The 18,900-nt window shown below is 44.1% G+C and overlaps 1 protein-coding gene across 19 annotated transcripts in view; it reads right to left on the bottom strand.

The window, feature by feature from the left end:
• dlg2 (discs, large homolog 2 (Drosophila)) overlaps window positions 1-18,900 on the bottom strand; it is a 367,048-nt gene that overhangs the window by 260,159 nt on the left and 87,989 nt on the right. For all 19 annotated transcript variants that reach the window (XM_029627161.2, XM_029627167.2, XM_029627160.2 and 16 more), the window contains exon 4: window positions 15,187-15,255. In XM_029627161.2, the coding sequence (XP_029483021.2) occupies window positions 15,187-15,255 (69 nt within the window). The remainder of the gene's footprint in view (window positions 1-15,186; window positions 15,256-18,900) is intronic.

The raw sequence follows: 18,900 nt of genomic DNA, 5'->3' as shown, positions 1-18,900 counted from the left end.
TCCCCTTAATTGATTCCAGATGCAGCCCAGCCAAGCTCTGCTATAAGCTATTGTTTAGCCCCTGATCAAAAAGGATGTTCCGGACCTCACAACAAAGAGGCTCATTATCTCTCTGAAGGCAGCAGCGGAGGACTGACTGAAGTTTCCGACAAGTTCTGGTAGTGTGACATTTCAATAGAGGTGCTGTCGCTCCCCAGCGCGGCTTTAAGCCTGTTAAGACCGTTGTGGATAGATGGACACACACACAACATGAAATGTGAACCACTGGCCATAACACACACACACACACACATTCCTTGAGCAGGCAGCTGAAATACGCAGATCAACCAACACTGGAGGACAGACACAGACAGAGCTTCTTCCCTTCTGTTCTCACTGCATCCCTCTCTCGTTCTCTCTCGTTATGTCTCTATCAAAGGCACTAATGCTCTTACCTTAGTTGTGACAATGCAAAGACAATCCATTGCGGGCAGAAAAGCTCAACCTGTGCTTGAATTCATTGCCGCCACAAAATTAGTGAGATGGAAAAGAGGGGGAGAAGAAGGAGAAAAAGAAAGAGGGGGGTGGGGGAGAAGAGGAGTAAGTCGCCACAGGAGAGAAGGCACGCGGATAGCTGCTATCGGAGGTGGGGCCCCTCTGAGAAACTAGATTCCTCCTCCACAATGCTGAAGGCATTCATGATCCTAACGCAATCTTAAAGTCCAGCACACATACAAATGCATGGTCTTGCTCGCCAGCGAGCCACAGGCTTGGCCCCCTCCAACCTGAGAACCTGCTCCCTCTCCTCTCCTCCTCTGCTTTCCCAGACGATGACTGAGCGACAGTGTGGAAAGGGAAAAGCGCGGAGGAAGAGAGCCGTGGTGATGCTGATGCTGAGACGGAACAACAGCATTTCAGTGTGTGTGTGTGTAGGCTGCAAGACTATGATGAGTAACCTTGAACACACCTGTGTAGGCCTAGGCTTTAGCTCAGTTGGCTAACGTGATTTTTAAAACATACAAAATAGGCAAGTTTATAGAAACCGGACAGCAATGTTTGACTTTGTTTAGTTTGTTGCAGAGACAAATTTTTACACTAAGTAGTCGTGTGCCCATTATGGACAAAGTGGAATTTATTGTGATGTTCCATGAGAACATTTGGTTGAATCACCAATACAAAAAATAATGATTGTTTCGCCGTTTAGTCGTTTTACTGTAAAATATAACACTACTTGTTTTACTGTAAAATACAAAAGTCTACTCTATTTACGGTAATATAAAACTCTACTTACAAGCCCTGATATCTATATTTAACCAAGATCATTAAATTGTTCTGGAAATCCAGCTGAAAGTGTATGAAATGTCTAACAGAGAGAAGCAGCTCATAGCTCACAGAATTTGTCTTTCTTAATATGCAGCAACATGGCCTGTCAGAGGAGGCTGCCCATAACACACAATGGACACCAGGGACGGACTGGGACCAGAAATCGTCCCGGACATTTAAACACAGGACCATTTTTTCCCCTTGAAGCCCATACACTGGCTGTCCCTGATGAAGACCAATAACTCTTGTTATGAAACACTTCTGTCATAAAAACAGGAGAAGAATCCCTGGTTGTTCATCTTGACTCATTATTCCAACTCTTATAAGATATTCATGTTAATTAGCCAGAACGTCACCCAGAAAATGCATTAACTATACATACATTACTATTTTGTCATGATACATACTGAGCACTTCCGGGTTGGAGCGAGCGGTCGCATCTGCACTCGGTCCGCAGGTAGTATTACATTTCATTATAGTACAACGGTTTGATTTGTCTAATCTTAGCAATTTCTTCTTAGCTAGCTACACAGCCGTCTTTGTATCATAGATAATTGCGTAATTATCGTATTTCGTCGTCCTAACGCAGTCTACACTGCCCTGCAGCTAGCCAGCTAGCTAACGTCCACCGTTAGCTAGTCCACCGTCTACCGATTAGCAGCACAACTATTACACTCAACTGAACGACTTGATTAGTGTAGTGTTAGCTAGCTACATAGTTGTCTTTGCTGTCTTCGTACCCAAGATAATTGTGTAGTTTAGAGTGTGTAGTTTTATGTCGTCCTTAACATAGGAGACTCTGCTAGCTAGCCAACAGCTAGCCAACGTCTACCGAACAGAACTTCTGCACTCAACAATCCGGTCGCATTTCGCTTCGCTCCACAGGTAGTATCACATTTTTCATTTCATTTCATTACAGTACAACGGCTTGATTTGTTTGATCGTAGCTAGCTACATAGCTAGCTACATAGCCGTCTTTGTATCAAATATAATTGTGTAGTCTAGAGCGATTTCCTAGGTTAGCCAGCCAGCTATTGTCGTTCTTTTAACGCAACGTAACGTAATCAACACTGCTAGCTAGCCAGCTAGCCCCGAATAGCAGCACAGTAGAAACTATTACACTCAACGGAACGACTTGATTAGTGTAGTGTCAACAACCCAGCCAATGCCAACTAGCCTACTTAGTCAACAACGCAGCCTCTGCCAGCTAGCCTACTTCAGCAGTACTGTATCATTTTAATCATTTTAGTCAATAAGATTCTTGCTACGTAAGCTTAACTCTCTGAACACTCGTGACGTGTAGTCCACTTGTCATTCCAATCTCCTTTGCAGTAGCGTAGCCTCTTGTGTAGCCTGTCAACTATGTGTCTGTCTATCCCTGTTCTCTCCTCTCTGCACAGACCATACAAACGCTCCACACCGCGTGGCCGCGCCACCTAATCTGGTGGTCCCAGCGCGCACGACCCACGTGGAGTTCCAGGTCTCCGGTAGCCTCTGGAACTGCCGATCTGCGGCCAACAAGGCAGAGTTCATCTCCGCCTATGTCTCCCTCCAGTCCCTCGACTTCTTGGCACTGACGGAAACATGGATCACCACAGACAACACTGCTACTCCTACTGCTCTCTCTTCGTCTGCCCACGTGTTCTCGCACACCCCGAGAGCTTCTGGTCAGCGGGGTGGTGGCACCGGGATCCTCATCTCTCCCAAGTGGTCATTCTCTCTTTCTCCCCTTACCCATCTGTCTATCGCCTCCTTTGAATTCCATGCTGTCACAGTTACCAGCCCTTTCAAGCTTAACATCCTTATCATTTATCGCCCTCCAGGTTCCTCGGAGAGTTCATCAATGAGCTTGATGCCTTGATAAGCTCCTTTCCTGAGGACGGCTCACCTCTCACAGTTCTGGGCGACTTTAACCTCCCCACGCCTACCTTTGACTCATTCCTCTCTGCCTCCTTCTTTCCACTCCTCTCCTCTTTTGACCTCACCCTCTCACCTTCCCCCTACTCACAAGGCAGGAAATACGCTCGACCTCATCTTTACTAGATGCTGTTCTTCCACTAACCTCGTTGCAACTCCCCTCCAAGTCTCCGACCACTACCTTGTATCCTTTTCCCTCTCGCTCTCATCCAACACTTCCCACACTGCCCCTACTCGGATGGTATCGCGCCGTCCCAACCTTCGCTCTCTCTCCCCCGCTACTCTCTCCTCTTCCATCCTATCATCTCTTCCCTCTGCTCAAACCTTCTCCAACCTATCTCCTGATTCTGCCTCCTCAACCCTCCTCTCCTCCCTTTCTGCATCCTTTGACTCTCTATGTCCCCTATCCTCCAGGCCGGCTCGGTCCTCCCCTCCCGCTCCGTGGCTCGACGACTCATTGCGAGCTCACAGAACAGGGCTCCGGGCAGCCGAGCGGAAATGGAGGAAAACTCGCCTCCCTGCGGACCTGACATCCTTTCACTCCCTCCTCTCTACATTTTCCTCTTCTCTCTCTGCTGCTAAAGCCACTTTCTACCACTCTAAATTCCAAGCATCTGCCTCTAACCCTAGGAAGCTCTTTGCAACCTTCTCCTCCCTCCTGAATCCTCCTCCCCCTCCCCCCCTCCTCCCTCTCTGCAGATGACTTCGTCAACCATTTTGAAAAGAAGGTCGACGACATCCGATCCTCGTTTGCTAAGTCAAACGACACCGCTGGTTCTGCTCACACTGCCCTACCCTGTGCTCTGACCTCTTTCTCCCCTCTCTCTCCAGATGAAATCTCGCGTCTTGTGACGGCCGGCCGCCCTACAACCTGCCCGCTTGACCCTATCCCCTCCTCTCTTCTCCAGACCATTTCCGGAGACCTCCTCCCTTACCTCACCTCGCTCATCAACTCATCCCTGACCGCTGGCTACGTCCCTTCCGTCTTCAAGAGAGCGAGAGTTGCACCCCTTCTGAAAAAACCTACACTCGATCCCTCCGATGTCAACAACTACAGACCAGTATCCCTTCTTTCTTTTCTCTCCAAAACTCTTGAACGTGCCGTCCTTGGCCAGCTCTCCCGCTATCTCTCTCAGAATGACCTTCTTGATCCAAATCAGTCAGGTTTCAAGACTAGTCATTCAACTGAGACTGCTCTTCTCTGTATCACGGAGGCGCTCCGCACTGCTAAAGCTAACTCTCTCTCCTCTGCTCTCATCCTTCTAGACCTATCGGCTGCCTTCGATACTGTGAACCATCAGATCCTCCTCTCCACCCTCTCCGAGTTGGGCATCTCCGGCGCGGCCCACGCTTGGATTGCGTCCTACCTGACAGGTCGCTCCTACCAGGTGGCGTGGCGAGAATCCGTCTCCACACCACGTGCTCTCACCACTGGTGTCCCCCAGGGCTCTGTTCTAGGCCCTCTCCTATTCTCGCTATACACCAAGTCACTTGGCTCTGTCATAACCTCACATGGTCTCTCCTATCATTGCTATGCAGACGACACACAATTAATCTTCTCCTTTCCCCCTTCTGATGACCAGGTGGCGAATCGCATCTCTGCATGTCTGGCAGACATATCCGTGTGGATGACGGATCACCACCTCAAGCTGAACCTCGGCAAGACGGAGCTGCTCTTCCTCCCGGGAAGGACTGCCCGTTCCATGATCTCGCCATCACGGTTGACAACTCCATTGTGTCCTCCTCCCAGAGCGCTAAGAACCTTGGCGTGATCCTGGACAACACCCTGTCGTTCTCAACTAACATCAAGGCGGTGGCCCGTTCCTGTAGGTTCATGCTCTACAACATCCGCAGAGTACGACCCTGCCTCACACAGGAAGCGGCGCAGGTCCTAATCCAGGCACTTGTCATCTCCCGTCTGGATTACTGCAACTCGCTGTTGGCTGGGCTCCCTGCCTGTGCCATTAAACCCCTACAACTCATCCAGAACGCCGCAGCCCGTCTGGTGTTCAACCTTCCCAAGTTCTCTCACGTCACCCCGCTCCTCCGCTCCCTCCACTGGCTTCCAGTTGAAGCTCGCATCCGCTACAAGACCATGGTGCTTGCCTACGGAGCTGTGAGGGGAACGGCACCTCAGTACCTCCAGGCTCTGATCAGGCCCTACACCCAAACAAGGGCACTGCGTTCATCCACCTCTGGCCTGCTCGCCTCCCTACCACTGAGGAAGTACAGTTCCCGCTCAGCCCAGTCAAAACTGTTCGCTGCTCTGGCCCCCCAATGGTGGAACAAACTCCCTCACGACGCCAGGACAGCGGAGTCAATCACCACCTTCCGGAGACACCTGAAACCCCACCTCTTTAAGGAATACCTAGGATAGGATAAAGTAATCCCTCTCACCCCCCCCCCTGAAAAGATTTAGATGCACTACTGTTCCACTGGAGGTCATAAGGTGAATGCACCAATTTGTAAGTCGCTCTGGATAAGAGCGTCTGCTAAATGACTTAAATGTAAATGTAAATGTACTTATATGGGCTGTGTCTAAAACTAAAATACATTTATGAAAGGATTTGAGAGGAAATGCAGCTCCTAAAATGCTATAATCAACATGCTATAAGGCCCAAAAGAGCTTAGCTAACAAGCCCAATGCAGACAAATGAGTAAACTATTCCTACTCCTAGTTAGAAATAATTGGAATCATTGGATTACTGTACTTAAAACAAGCGACACATTTGCAAACTAAAATTACATCTGGCAGTTCTCTTCGAAACATGATTCAGAAATTAAGCGGAACCAGTTCAGAAAGGAAACCCGAGTGCCCCGCCTCAGCTGAGATGGTACGAATTAGAGGCAAGAATCATTCATGCCTACGTTATTGGGTGGTTATTTAAGCTTTACGGGTCTGCTCTCTCACTCTGCTGCCACTAGATGGAGGCAGTGTATGTGCAAAGTTCAAAACTGATCCAATGAACCATTGTATTTCTGTTCAAAATGTTGTATCAAGACTTCCCAAATGTGCCAAATTGGTTTATTAATACATTTAAGTTCATAACTGTACACTCAAACAATAGCATGGTATTCATTCACTGACATATTGTAACTACTGTACATTGGACAGTTAGATTGACAAGAATTTGAATCTTATGCCAATATCAGATAGGTCTATGTCCTGGGAAATGTTCTTGTTACTTACAGCCTCATGCTAACCACATGAGCCTACGTTAGCTCAACCATCCTACGGGGGACCCACCGATCCTGTAGAGGTTAGATATACTGAACAAAAATAGAAGCGCTATATGCAACCATTTTGGGGATTTCACAGAGTTACAGTTTATATAAGGAAGTCAGTCAATTCAAATAAATTCATTAGGCCCTAATCTATGGATTACACATGGCCGGGAATACAGATATGCATCTGTTGGTCACAGATACCTTAAAAAAAAAATAGGGGTGTGGATCAGAAAACCAGTCAGTATCTGGTGTGACTACCACTTGCCTCAAGCAGCGCGACACATCTCCTTTGCATAGAGTTGATCAGGCTGTTGACTGTGGCCTGCGGAATGTTGTCCCACTCCTCTTTAATTGCTGTGCGAAGTTGATGGATATTGGTGGGAACTGGAACACGCTGTCGTACACGTCAATCCAGAGCATCCAAAACATGCTCAGCGGGTGACATGTCTGGTGAGTATGCAGGCCATGGGACATTTCTGGGACATTTCAAGCATCCAGGAATTGTGTACAGATCCTTGCGACATGGGGCCGTGCATGATCATGCTGACACGAGATGGCGGCGGATGAATGTGATGACAATGGGCCTCAGGATCTCGTCACGGTATCTCTGTGCATTCAAATTGCCATGGATGAAATGCAATTATGTTTGTTGCCTGTAGCTTATTCCTGCCCATACCGTAACCCAACCGTCACCATCCACTTGCCCAAATGACGCTATACATGTGTTCTGCGGTTGTGAGGCCGGTTGGACGTACTGTCAAATTCTCTAAAACGCATACCATAACCCAACTGTCACCATGGGGCACTCTGTTCACAACGTTGACATCAGCACACCGCTCGACCACACATAGCCATACACATGGTCTGCGGTTGTGAGGCAGGTTGGACGTACCGTCAAATTCTCTAAAACGCAGTTGGAGCCGTCTTAAGGTAGAGAAATTAACATTAAATTCTCTGGCAACTGATCTGGTGGACATTCCTGCAGTAAGCAAGCCAATTGCAAGTGCCCTCAAAACTTAAGACATCTGTGGCATTGTGTTGTGTTAACCCAAACTGAGCAATCGGGGGAGAAGGGCCTTGGTCAGGGAGGTGACCAAGAACCCGATGGTCAATCTGACAGAGCTCCAGAGTTCCTTTGTGGAGATGGGAGAAACTTCTCTCCCTACAGTGAAGCATGGTGGTGGCAGAATCATGTTGTGGGGATGTTTTTCAGCAGCAGGAGCTGGGAGACTAGTCAGGGTCGTACAAAAGATGAACGAAGCAAAGTACAGAGAGATCCTTGACGGAAACCTGCTCCAGAGCGCTCAGGACCTCAGACTTGGGCAAAGGTTCACCTTCCAACAGGACAACGACCCTAAGCACACAGCCAAGAAAAAGCAGGAGTGGCTTCGGGACAAGTCTCAGAATGTCCCCGAGTGGCCCAGCCAGAGCCCGGACTTGAACCCAATCGAATATCTCTGGAGATACCTGAAAATAACTGTACAGCAACTCTCCCCATCCAACCTGACAAAGCTTGAGAGGATCTGCAGAGAAGAATGGGAGAAACTCCCCAAATACAGGTGTGCCAAGCTTGCAGCATCCTACACAAGAAGACTTGAGGCTGTAATCACTGCCAAAGGTGCTTCAACAAAGTACTGAGTAAAGTAAAAGTATTTTTATTTATTTATATCAAATTAGCAAAAATGCCTAAATCTGTTCTTGCTTTGTCATTATGGGGTATTGTGTGTAGATTGATGAGAGAACAAAACTATTTAATCAATTTTAGAATAAGGCTGTATCGTAACAAAATGTGGGGAAAAAGTCAAGGGGTCTGAATACTTTACAAATGCACTGTAAGCCTGCGTGTAAGAGTGTCTGAATGAGCTCTAACAGGCTTTCCCATAAGAGGCAATGAATGCTTGATCGCCAACACTGATTGCCTTGTGGGTATTTAGCAAGCCCAACACATGCTAGGTAATGCTAGTATCAACAGCTCATCCAAAAGGCTGAAACTATAGCAAATCTTGATTAGTCATCGCACAGGCGTACATGTCAGCTTCCCCACTAAGGTCCAAGATGATCACTTAAAATCCGAGGAAGAGAGGTTAGGGTTAGGCAGGAGGATCAACTTGATAATGAGGGTGTAGTCCTGTGAATATAACTAGTGATGAAAAGACCCAGTAATGTTTTGCCGACGACAGACTAACGTCATTCGAGTAGCACAAGATATCACGCTGCTTGACTGCTGAACAGTGTTAGCATGTAGCACCCACACATTTGTAGATATGAGTCACGCTCAGTGAGCTGCATCAGGGTAGAAGATGCCTTCATATGCACTATGTACAAACATGCATGATAATGCACATAAACTTGTTTACTACTCTCATACAAATCATGCTCCATCATACAGCAATGCTCCAGCAGATGCTGTGTAAGGGATAGCTAGTGTTGCCCTCTATGTAACCACAACCTCCCTGTGTGCTTTTGTAATAATAGGAACCATGCCATAAAACTATGTGCAGATAATACAGAACATACAGCCATGCATGAATAACACAACATCCACCTAGGTGATGTATACAGAGTCTAACCAGCCTTTGCTTCCACGTTGTGATGTTGGCAGCCATGGCATATGCATACTGTGTGTAGAAAAGGAAGAATATCAACTTACACCTGAATGTGCGAGCATTTTTCACAGCATTAAGAGTGGTAGCCGAAATGCATAATATAACTATTATGTAAGACATGAAAAGAACAAAATGCACAGAAAATGAATTAATACCAGTTCTAATACACGATGACTAGAATAAAGTGATTGCTACAGCATATGATACAATAGCATAAGATAAGAATAACACCAGTCCTTAGAAAAGTACTACTAGAACGCAAGATGGACTGACCGGGAGGAGCGTCTATGTAAAATGCATGACACATGATGAGACATGCTAATAAACAGTCTAAATCTAATGCTGCAAGTCAGAAAAAAAAGTCAATATAACTACACAGCTCTAGGAAGAGTCTCCAAACTTCTTCCATTTAAGAATGATGGAGGCCACTGTATTCTTGGAGACCTTCAATGCTGCATACATGTTTTGGTACCATTCCCCAGATCTGCGCCTGGACACAATTCTGTCTCGGAGCTCTACAGATGATTCCTTCGACCTCATGGCTTGGTTTTTGCTCTGACATACACTGTCAACTGTGGGACCTTGTATAGATAGGTGTGAGCTTTCCAAATCATGTCCAATCAATTGAATTTACGACAGGTGGAGTCCAATCAAGTTGTAGAAACATCAAGGATGATCAATGGAAACAGGATGCACCGGAGCGCAATTTCGAGTCTCATAGCAAAGGGTCTGAATACTTGCACTACCGTTCAGGTTTGGGGTCACTTAGAAATGTCATTGTTGTTGAAAAATAAGCAATTTTTTTGTCCATTCAAATAACATAAAATTGATCAGAAATACAGTGTAGACATTGACAATGTTGTAATTGACTATTGTAGCTGGAAACAGATTTTATATGGAATATCTACATAGGCGTATGGAGGCCCATTATCAGCAACCATCAATCCTGTGTTCCAATGGCACGTTGTGTTAGCTAATCCAGGTTTATCATTTTCAAAGGCTAATTGATTATTAGAAAACCCTTTTGCAATTAAGTTAGTATAGCTGAAAACTGTTGTTCTGATTAAAGAACCAATAAAACGGTCCTTCTTTAGACTAGTTGAGTATCTGGAGCATCAGCATTTGTGGGTTGGATTACAGCCTCAAAATGGCCGGAAACAAACAACTTGCTTCTGAAACTCAGTCTATTCTTGTTCTGAGAAATGAAGAAATGATGCTGGCCTTCTAGGTAGAGTGGCAAAGAAAAGGCCATATCTCAGACCGGCCAATAAAAATAAAAGATGGGCAAAAGAACAGACACTGGACAGAGGAAGATTGGAAAAAAGTGTTATGGACAGACAAATCTAAGTTTGAGGTGTTCGGATAACAAGAACATTCGTGAGTTGCAGAAAAAATGAAAAGATGCTGGAGGAGTGCTTGACGCCATCTGTCAAGCATGGTGGAAGCAATGTGATGGTCTGGGGGTGCTTTGGTGGTGGTAAAGTGGGAGATTTGTAGAGGGTAAAAGGGATCTTGAAGAAGGAAGGCTATCACTCCATTTTGCAACGCCATGCAAAGCCTGTGGACGGCGCTTAATTGGAGCCAATTTCCTCCTAAAACAGGACAATGGCCCAAAGCACAGCTCCAAACTATGCAATAACTATTTAGGGAAGAAGTAGTCAGCTGGTATTCTGTCTATAATGGAGTGGTCAGCACAGTCACCGGATCTCAACCATATTGAGCTGATGTGGGAGCAGCTTGACCGTATGGTACGTAAGAAGTGCCCATCAAGCCAATCCAGCTTGTGAGAGGTGCTTCAGTAAGCATGGGGTGAAATCTCTTCAGATTACCTCAACAAATTGACAACTAGAATGCCAAAGGTCTGCAAGACTGTAATTGCTACAAATGGAGGATTCTTTGACGAAAGCAAAGTTTGAAGGACACAATTATTATTTCAATTAAAATTAATGATTTATAACCTTGTCAAAGTCGACTATATTTCCTATTCATTTTGCAACTAATTTAAAATATATTTTCATGGAAAACAAGGACATTTCTAACTGACCCCAAACTTTTGAACGGTAGTGTATGTAAATAAGGTATTTAAAAATAAAAATAAATCTAAAAACCTGTTTTTACTTTGTCATTAAAGGTTATTGTGTGTAGATTGATGATGAAAACAAATATTTAATCAATTTTAGAATAAGGCTGTAATGTAACAAAATGTGGAAAAAGTCAAGGGGTCTGAAAACTTTAAGCGCACTGTAAGTCTGAATGACCTGATAAAAATCTATGGAAATTGACTAGATAGGGCCTGTGAGAAGACGCTCTCTGTATCATGCTTGTGAAATTCCAAAGCAAAAGTTCAGGGCCGAGTGTGTTTTCCAGGAGGGATTGGCTCAGTGAAGGCCTTGGTGTTGGCTGTGTGGGCGAGAGGTGGCAATTACTGCTAGTGTCACTGCCTTACATACAGGGAGAGAGAGAGAAAATAGGGGGAGATAGGAAGATAGAGATTGGGGCGAGTAACGATGTAGAATGGTGCATGAAAGCGACAAAGAAAGAGCAAGAGAGAAAGAAAGAGAAATAAAAAGTGGAGGAAGGCCTTGAGAAAGAGGTTGTAATAATATGCTAAGCTCCCCCATCTCCACCAAGCTTTTTATATGTCATCTGTTCAGGACCCACAAAACAGGACTCAGACTTCTCATGCTACAGCAAACACCTGCACTCCTCTGACTACCTCTCCCTGTTCGGTGTTTTCTATCCCTCTATTTTAGGGCTTCCGATTTCGATGAAAATTAGGAATATCATATTGCAATATGAATCTACTGTAATTCGATTTTTGTTTTGTTTTGCCAATTATCCTTAAATTTTGTGTACTGTAGATCAATGTTTGTGAATCATGGATCCAATAACTACATCTGCTGTATTTTGTCCCAACAGTTTGATGAGGTAATTATACTGAACAAAAACACAGTCCCAGTCAAAAGTTTGGACACACCTACTCATTCAAGAGTTTCTTTATTTTTACTATTTTCTACATTGTAGTATTGGAGGAATAATGGAATAACCAAATAAGCATTAAACAAATTCTTCAAAGTAGCCAATCAGGGCTGTGGCAAGGTACGGGTGTTATACAGAAGATAGCCCTATTTGGTAATAGACCAAGTCCATGTTATGACAAGAACAGCTCAAATAAACAAAGAGAAACGACAGTTCATCATTACTTTAAGACATGAAGCATTTCAATAACTTTGAAAAAGCTTCTTCAAGTGCATTAGGCAAAACCCATTAAGCACTGTGATAAAACTGTCTCTCATGAGGACCACGACAGGAAAGGAAGACTCAGAGTGACCTCTGCTGCAGAGGATCCGTTCATTAGAGTTAACTGTAACTCTGATTGCAGGCCAAAAAATGCTTCACAGAGTTCAAGTAGCAGACACATCTCAACATCAACTGTTCAAAGGAGACTGTGTGAATCAGGTCTTCATGGTAGAATTCCTGCAAAGAAACCACTACTAAAGGACACCAATAATAAGAAGAGACTTGCTTGGGCCAAGAAACACAAACAATGGACATTATATCTGTGGAAATCTGTCCTTTGGTTTGAAGAGTCAAAATTGGAGATTTTTGGTTCTAACCGCCATGTCTTTGAGAGACGCAGAGTAGGTAAACGGATGATCTCCGCATCTGTGGTTCCCACCGTGAAGCATGGAGGAGGTGTGATGGTGTGGGGATGCTTTGCTGGTGCCACTGTCTGTGATTTATTTAGAATCCAATGCACACTTATAACCAGCATGGCTACCACAGAATTCTGCAGTGATATGCTATCCCATCTGGTTTGCGCTTAGTGGGACTATCATTTGTTTTTCAGCAGGACAATGACCCAACACACCTCCAGGCTGTGTAATGGCTATTTGACCAAGAAGGAGAGGGATGGAGTGCTGCATCAGATGACCTGGCCTCCACAATCACCCAATTGAAATTATTTGGGATGAGTTGGACTGCAGAGTGAAGGAAAATCAGCCAACAAGTGCTCAGCATATGTGGGAACTCCTTCAAGACTGTTGGAAAAGAATTCCAGGTGAAGCTGGTTGAGAGAATGTCAAGAGTGTGCAAAGCTGTCATCAAGACAAAGGGTGGCTACTTTGAAGAATCTCAAATATAAAATATATTTAGATTTGTTGAATCACTTTTTTGGTTACTACATGATTCCATATGTGTTATTTGATCATTTTGAGGTCTTCATTATTATTCTATAATGTAGAAAATGAAAAAAAATATAGAAAAACCCTCGAATGAGTAGGTGTGTCCAACCTTTTGACTGGGACTGTATAAACGCAACATGTAAAGTGTTCGTCCCATGTTTCAAGAGCTGAACTAAAAGATCCCAGAGAATTTTTCATACGGACAAAAGGATTATATCTCCAATTTTGTGCACACATTTGTTTACATCCCTGTTAGTGAGAATTTCTCCTTTGCCAAGATAATTAATCCACCTGACAGGTGTGGTATATCAAGAAGCTGATTAAACAGCATGATCATTACACAAGTGCACCTTGTGCTGGGGACAATAAAAGTCCACTTTAAAATGTGCAGTTCTGTCAAACAACACAATGCCACAGATGTCAAAAATGTTGAGGGAGCGTACAATTAGTATATTGACTGCAGGAATGTCCACCAGAGCTGTTGCCAGAGGATTAATGTTAATTTCTCTACCATAAGCCACCTCCAACATCGTTTTAGAGAATTTGGCAGTACGTCCAACCAGCCTCACAACCGCAGACCACGTGTAACCTCGCCAGCCCAGGACCTCCACATCCGGCTTCTTCACCTGCGGGACCATCTGACCATCTTGAGACCAGCTGACCATCTGAGAACAGCTGAGGAAACTGAGGACTATTTATGTCTGTAATAAAGTCCTTTTGTGGGGAAAACTGATTCTGATTGACTGGGCCTGGCTCCCCAATGGGTGGGCCTAGCTCCCAAATGAGTGGGCCTACAGTATGCCCTCCCAGGCCCACCCATGGCTGCGACCCTGCCCATTCATCTGAAATCCATAGACTAGGGCCTAATACATTTATTTCAGTTCACTGATTTCCTTATATGAACTGTAACTCAGTAAAATCGTTGAAATTGTTGCATTTATATTTTTGTTCAGTATACTTGCATCAAGTGTGTGCTAGGCTACAACAGCAATTTTCACGCCATGGCTTCGCTGCCAATTAATTAAATTAAACTTTAACACAGGGTAAATTTCACTCTGATTCTATTTTCAAGAATTCAATGTGCTGCTCACATCAGAAAACACTTAAAATCAGGTGGCTTGTGCCCTGCTTACTCATGCAAAAAGCTATGCGTCCAGTATATCAGCTAACAACTGTTTTCCTGTAGCCCCAGTGTAGCTCTCCCGTAACTAGCAGCCAGCCAGTGCTAAAAGCTCTGTGCCTTAAATTAAGCCTAATAAACAAACCAGTGTGTTTTCCCACAGCGGGGGTATCAAAACCCATCTATAACACTGCCTCTTGGTACTGCCTGGAAAGCCATCAACAGTTTAAGTCAACATTCGGTGTATTCTCTTATGCTGTAAATAACCCCTCTGGCCCCGAAGTTTGGAAGCCGCCGATGTCGAGCCCTAAAGGTCTCCAAAACATTGCTGTTGACCGGCCATTTTGTTTTTTTACACGTGTGTGTTTAACCCTTGCTGTTGACCTGAGAGATGGGTGATTAGATTCTGGATCACTCTTGCATCGCCAGCTCATACCAAAACAACTGCACAAGCTTGCATGCACCAGCCATCACACAACGAGGAACATCTTAACTTTAACAAGAAGAGGCCAGTAAGCGTAGTACCACATAACTAAATAGAGCATACTGTATATGGCCCAGTATCTTCTGTGACTTATTTTACTGGTAGTTCCATCCTCCAGCATCGAGGTATACCTTCTCAAACAATCGTCAAGTTCTGGCACTTCAATCATCTTAAGCAACAAATTACCACAGAATTACGCTTCTAAGCAGGCGGATTGACTTGAGTACACTTAAGTCATTCTAGTGAGGTGCATCTGTGGTGCAGATGAGATGGACAATGTGATGCTCTAAATACACACACACACAGACTACAGTAGGTAGAGTGGGGCTTCCACATGGTACTCACTTCAGAGACTTTTACACTGATCTCGGTCTGCACCTTCCTACTGGGCTCCGAGCTGCTCCGCTCCCTCATCTGAGGACACACACACACATGAAGTATCATTGTATTATGTTAATAGAATAGGCTTCATTGGGACAGAAAAACAAACTATTTCCTGAAGTTACTGTTTCTTTGACCCGTGAGTGCCAAAATAATTGTCATAATACTATATCATAATACTATATCAGGGTATAAAATACCATCTCCACAATACAGACATTCGGCCATTAAACCTTGAAGCTGAGCAGTACCTCACTATTTGTTTGACTTTTGGCCAAGGTGATTCTTTAATAAGTACCCCATGTATTCTTGTGTACATGTCCAAGACAACGACAAATAAATGCTTAAACCTGGCACACAAACACAGATGCACGCATATGCACACACACACACAGCGCTTGCATAGTGGACACAGAGATACAGTGGCTTGCAAAAGTATTCATTTTTCCTATTTTGTTGCCTTACACACTGGAATTAAAATGGATTTTGGGGGTTTAGTATCATTTGATTTACAAAGCATGCCTACCACATTGAAGATGCTAAATCATTTTTATTGGGAAACAAACAAGAAATAAGACAAAAAAAAAAAAACTTGAGCGTGCATAACTATTCACCCCCCAAAGTCAATACCTTGTAGAGCCACATTTTGCAGCAATTACAGCTGCAAGTCTCTTGGGGTATGTCACTATACACTTGGCACATGGGATTTTTGCCCATTCTTCAAAGCAAAATTGCTCCATCAAGTTGGATGGGTTCCGCTGGTGTACAGCAATCTTTAAGTCATACCACAGATTCTCAATTGGATTGAGGTCTGGGCTTTCACTAGGCCATTCAAGACATTTAAATGTTTACCCTTAAACCACTCAAGTGTTGCTTTAGCAGTATGCTTAAGGTTATTGTCCTGCTGGAAGGTGAACCTCCGTCCCAGTCTCAAATCTCTGGAAGACTGAAACAGGTTTCCCTCAAGAATTTCCCTGTATTTAGCGCCATCCATCATTCTTTCAATTCTGACCAGTTTCCCAGTCCCTGCCTATGAAAAACATTCCCACAGCATGATGCTGCCACCACCATGCTTCACTGTGGGATAGTGTTCTCGGGGTGATGAGAGGTGTTGGGTTTGTGCCAGACATAGCGTTTTCCCTGATGGCCAAAAAGCTCAATTTTAGTCTCATCTGACCAGAGTACCATCTTCCATATGTTTGAGGAGTCTCCCACATGCCTTTTGGTGAACACCAAACATGTTTGCTTACTTTTTTCTGGCCACTCTTCTGTAAAGCCCAGCTCTGTGGAGTGTACGGCTTAAAGTGGTCCTATGGACAGATACTCCAATCTCCACTGTGGAGCTTTGCAGCTCTTTCAGGGTTATCTTTGGTTTCTTTGTTGCCTCTCTGATTAATGCCCTCCTTGCCTGGTCCGTGAGTTTTGGTGAGCAGCCCTCTCTTGGCAGGTTTGTTGTGGTGCCATATTCTTAACAATTTCTTATAATAAATTTAAATGGTGCTCTGTGGGATGTTCAAAGTTTCAGATATTTTTTTATTGCCCAACCCTGATCGGTACTTCTCCACAACTTTGTCCTTGACCTGTTTGGAAAGCTCCTCGGTCTTCACAGTGCCGCTTGCTTAGTGGTGCACCTTGCTTAGTGGTGTGGCAGACTCTGGGGCCTTTCAGAACAGGTGTAGATATACTGAGATCATGTGACACTTAGATTGCACACATGTGGACTTTATTAAACTAATTGTGTGACTTTGAAGGTAATTGGTTGCACCAGATCTTATTTAGGGGTTTCATAGTAAAGGGGGATGACTACATATGCACGCACCACTTTTACGTTTTGAATGTTTTGGAATTTTTTTAAACAAGTCATTTTTTTCATTTCACTTCACCAATTTGGACTATTTTGTGTATGTCCATTACATGAAACCAAATAAAAATGACAGGTTGTAATGCAACAAAATAGAAAAAACGCCAAGGGGGGTGAATACTTCTGCAAGGCACTAAGTCTTATACCAACCCTAAATCCCCACTCCAATCAGTCTCACTCTGTTCACTCACCATCTATGCTCTCATTCTTGCATTTAAAATGTGTCCAAGGAAACTGTGCTCACTTCAAATGAATTCAAGCAAAATATTTTAAAAAGACTGCATCTTGTGTGGCAAAATAACAAATAGTGGGATCAAAAAGACTGTACCTGATTGCATCAAAAACACTTTACCATGAATTTTGATAAGCCTTCAATTTATTTAGCATGGCTTAATATACTTGCCATGTGTTTCGGAACACGGAACAAAACAACAACACGGACATCACATTATTGTTGTGAGATTTCTGACCGAAATGAGAAGACGGAGTGAAGACATGGGACATAATGTAGCCAGACTTTTCAGGCTCTTTCTTCAAATCTAACTAGGGTGTCAGGTATAAGGTGTAGGGTGAAGCTTCCCCTAGATGCTGATCTGAGATCATTTTAGCAATTTTCCCTTGGTTAAGGTTAGGATTGGGGGAGGGAAAGCTGATTCTAGATCTGGACCCGGGAGAAACTTCACCCCAGAGCGTTAGGTAAACCAACTCAATGCAGAAAAGACAGTGTTGGCCAGTGGACAGAAAGCTTGCAGAGGCCACAACCTGCTTTGTGTCACTTTCTACGTAGGGATCCTGTTGTAGAATTAAGCAATAAGGCACGATGGGGTGTGAAATAAGGCCAAAACAATACAGCTGCGGGCTCTTAAGCACGATGCAACGAGGAGTGCCTGGATACAGCCCTTAGCCGTGGCATATTGGCCATATACTATAAACCCCTGAGGTGCCTTATTCCTATTATAAACTAGTTACTAACGTAATTAGAACATTAAACAATTAAGTCTTACCCCCAGTATACAGTCTGATATACCACGGCTTACAGCCAATCAGTGTTCAGGGCTCCAACTGCCCGGTTGATAACAGTGGAAAATAACTGCTCCCATAGCCTACATGGTAGTAGGACAGGTGAACCCATCTCAAAGTTCAAAGTCCCCTGTACAATCCCTTCATTTAGCCCCATGCATCTACTAAACTGACACATCCACACTCCTTTAACACCAAGGGCTTTTGAACAGTATATTAGTTTCAGATCTAAACATACAGTTGAAGTCGGAGGTTTACATACAATTAGATTTTCAACCACTCCACACATTTATTGTTAACAAACTATAGTTTTGGCAAGTTGGTTAGAATGTCTACTTTGTGCATGACACAAGTCATTTTTCCAACAATTGTTTGCAGGCAGATTATTTCACTGTCTCACAATTCCAGTGGGTCAGAAGTTTACATACACTAAGTTGACTGTGCCTTTAAACAGCTTGGAAAATTCCAGACAATTATGTCATGGCTTTAGAAGCTTCTGATAGGCTAATTGATCATATTTGAGTCAATTGGAGGTGTACCTGTGGATGTATTTCAAGGCCTACCTTCAAACTCAGTGCCTCCTTGCTTGACATCATGGGAAAATCAAAAGGAAAGCCAAGACCTCAGAAAAAAAGTGTAGACCTCCACAACTGGTTCATCCTTGGGAGCAATTTCCAGGCTCATCTGTACAAACAATAGTACACAAGTATAAACACCATGGGACCACGCAGCCGTCATACCACTCAGGAAGGAGACGCATTCTGTCTCCTAGAGATGAACGTACTTGGGTGCGAAAA

The sequence above is a fragment of the Oncorhynchus nerka genome, linkage group LG22 (genome assembly GCF_034236695.1).
Source record: "Oncorhynchus nerka isolate Pitt River linkage group LG22, Oner_Uvic_2.0, whole genome shotgun sequence".
NCBI classification, from domain to species: Eukaryota; Metazoa; Chordata; class Actinopteri; order Salmoniformes; family Salmonidae; genus Oncorhynchus; species Oncorhynchus nerka.
This window is presented reverse-complemented; position numbering and strand designations above follow the sequence as displayed.